Genomic DNA, 3,394 nt, shown 5'->3' on the forward strand with positions numbered 1-3,394 from the left:
AATCTGAGCAACAAGATGAACCGTCAGTTGTCCAAACTCAAACAATCTCCGGCAACGGCGCCAAAAACTTGGTGCACGAAATTGTGATCTCTAGGCTCGAACAAATCCTGGTAATGGCTCCAAAGCTTGGTGCTCTGATCTTAATTCATGCTTGTCACAATTTCGATACAACTAACCAGCAAGTGCACTGGGTCGTCCAAGTAATACCTTACGTGAGTAAGGGTCGAATCCCACGGAGATTGTTGGTATGAAGCAAGCTATGGTCACCTTGTAAATCTCAGTCAGGCATATATAAAGTGATAATGGTGTTTTCGAATGTTGAACGCCAGTTTACGTCGTCAATTCTTGGCCAAAGTATGGACTATTATATATTTCTGGAAAGCCCTAGATGTCTACTTTCCAACGCAATTGGAAGCGTGCCATTTCGAGTTCTGTAGCTCCAGAAAATCCACTTTGAGTGCAGGGAGGTCAGAATCCAACAGCATCAGCAGTCCTTTTTCAACCTCTGAATCTGATTTCTGCTCAAGTCCCTCAATTTCAGCCAGAAAATACCTGAAATCACAGAAAAACACACAAACTCATAGTAAAGTCCAGAAATGTGAATTTAACACAAATCTATTAAAAACATCCCTAAAAATAACTAGATCCTACTAAAAACATACTAAAAACAATGTCAAAAAGCGTATAAATTATCCGCTCATCAACGCACTAGGAGACGCCATGACCCTGTCATCTACGCCAGACAAGAATGGCGGCACACTACAGGTTGGGGAACCGAAGACGCTCGTCGGAAGGACGACGAAGGAAGAACGAGGAGAACGCGGGGACTCGAAATAATGGGGGCGACCCCATTTCATCGTTCCATACTCGAGGTCCGGCTGCCAAAACACTTTGACAAGCCAACGGACATGAGGTACGACGGAACGCAAGACCCGCTGGAACACCTCACGGCCTTTGAGGCCAGAATGAACCTTGAGGGAGTGGGAGACGAGGTAAGATGCCTCGCCTTCCCGGTCACCCTGGCGGGGCCTGCAATACGGTGGTTCAATAACCTCCCGCAGGGCTCGGTGACCGGCTTCGCAGACATCAGCCACGCCTTCTTAGCCCAATTCACGACTAGGATCGCAAAGGCGAAGCACCCAATCAACCTGCTCGGGGTAACCCAGCAACCCGACGAGTCGACTAGGAAATACTTAGAAAGATTCAACGATGAATGCCTGGAAATCGACGGACTGACAGACTCGGTCGCGAGTTTATGCCTGACGAATGGACTTCTGAACGAGGACTTCAGAAAGCACCTTACCACGAAACCAGTGTGGAGTATGCAGGAAATCCAATGTATGGCCAAGGAGTACATCAACGACGAAGAAGTGAGCCGAGTCGTGGCTGCCAACAAACGGCAGCCCGCTCACAATCAAGACCAGCACCGCGGAAGCGGAGAAGGACAAAAGGAACACGCCAGAGACGGCGGCCCGAGCAAGGCTCCCAGACCATTTCCTCGTGTTGGGAAGTTCACCAACTACACCCCCCTCACCGCGCCGATCATGGAAGTTTATCAACAAATTACCGAAAAGGGGATCTTGTCGAAGCCCCGACCACTGAAGGAACGAACAAGGGGAAACCAAAGCCTCTACTGTGACTATCACAAGGGCTATGGGCATAAAACCCAAGACTGCTTCGATCTAAAGGACGCGCTGGAGCAGGCCATCAGGGATGGAAAGCTAGCCGCATTTTCCCACCTCATAAGGGAGCCGAGGCAACGAAATTGCGACCACGATGGTGAGTATAAGACTCGGGCACCGAAGCGATGCCAAGAACCGGAGGACGACGACCAGGGCCTCACCATAGTGAACGTGGTAACAGCTAGGAATGCAGCACCTAGGTCAAAGTCGGCACACAAGAAAGACGCCAAAGTCCTGGTGGTCTCCTCATCCTCCACACGAAGCACTAGGAAGCTCCCACCCATTTCGTTCGGCCCGGAAGATCAGTGGTTCGACGAGATCGGAGAGAGTCCTCCCATGGTCATAACGGCCAGGGTAGGAACCGGTCTCGTCAAACGAATCCTTGTAGATACGGGGCAGACTCGAACATCATGTTCCGCAATGTGTTCGATGCTTTGGGCCTGAGGGACGACGACCTACAGACGCACCAGCACGGTGTCGTAGGGCTTGGCGACCATTTCATCAAGCCAGATGGCATAATTACCCTGCCGATCTCACTGGGACAAGGACAGGGGAAGAGAACGGTAATGGCCGAATTTGTGATCCTACGGGACTCCACAGCCTACAACATCATCCTGGGGAGAAAGACAATCAACGACCTAGGAGGAGTCATCAGCACAAGGATGTTAGTAATGAAGTTCATAACTGAAGAAGGTTTAGTAGGATCTGTGAGAGGAGACCTGGAAACGGCAGTCGCTTGCGACAACGCCAGTCTCTCGTTAAGGAAAAAGTCTAAAGAGGCATCGGGAATACTTCTCGCCGACCTGGATGCCAGAGTCGATGACAAACCGAGACCCGAACCCGAAGGGGACCTAGAGAAGTTTAGGGTCAGGAACTCAGAGGAAAAATTCACGTTCGTGAATAGGAACCTCCCCCATGAGTTAAAAGAACCTTTGATGGAAATGATCAGAGCTAATGGCGATTTGTTTGCCTGGACACCTGCCGACATGCCGGGCATAAACTCCAATCTCATGTCGCACCACCTAGCCGTCAGACCGGAAGCCAAACCAGTGGCCCAAAGAAGGAGAAAAATGTCTCAGGAGAGAGTGGAGGAAGTGTACAGACAGACGGCCGGCCTCCTCGAAGCAAGGTTCATCCGGGAGCTAGACTATTCGACCTGGCTATCAAACGTGGTCTTGGTAAAAAAGCACAATGGGAAATGGAGAATGTGTGTGGACTACTCCGATCTTAATAAAGCATGCCCTAAGGATTGCTACCCCCTTCCCAACATCGACGCACTCGTCGACGCGGCTGCGGGATACCGGTATCTGAGTTTTATGGATGCCTACTCCGGTTACAATCAGATACCGATGCACTGGCCAGACGAGGATATAACGGCGTTCATAACGCCAGGGGGGACCTACTGCTATAGAGTGATGCCGTTTGGCCTAAAGAACGCAGGGGCAATGTACCAGAGACTGATGAACAAAATATTCAGCAACCTCATCGGCAAAATGGTAGAAGTCTAAGTGGATGATATCCTCGCAAAAACCACCCGCCCAGATGATCTCATAAGTGACCTGGAGAACGTGTTCGCGTTCCTCCGACAACACGGCATGAGGCTCAACCCGCTTAAGTGCGCTTTTGCCATGGAGGCCGGAAAATTTTTGGGATTCATGATAACCTAGAGGGGAGAAGAGGCCAACCCTGAAAAGTGCCAAGCAATACTCTAG

General features: G+C 50.4%; 1 protein-coding gene across 1 annotated transcript; it reads left to right on the forward strand.

Moving 5' to 3' along the window:
* On the forward strand, positions 721-2,126 carry LOC107647376. The gene is made up of 2 exons (XM_016351453.1): positions 721-765; positions 1,062-2,126. The coding sequence occupies exons 1-2, from the start codon at positions 721-723 to the stop codon at positions 2,124-2,126; spliced, it is 1,110 nt and encodes a 369-aa protein (XP_016206939.1).

The sequence above is a fragment of the Arachis ipaensis genome, chromosome B06 (assembly GCF_000816755.2).
Source record: "Arachis ipaensis cultivar K30076 chromosome B06, Araip1.1, whole genome shotgun sequence".
NCBI lineage: Eukaryota > Viridiplantae > Streptophyta > Magnoliopsida > Fabales > Fabaceae > Arachis > Arachis ipaensis.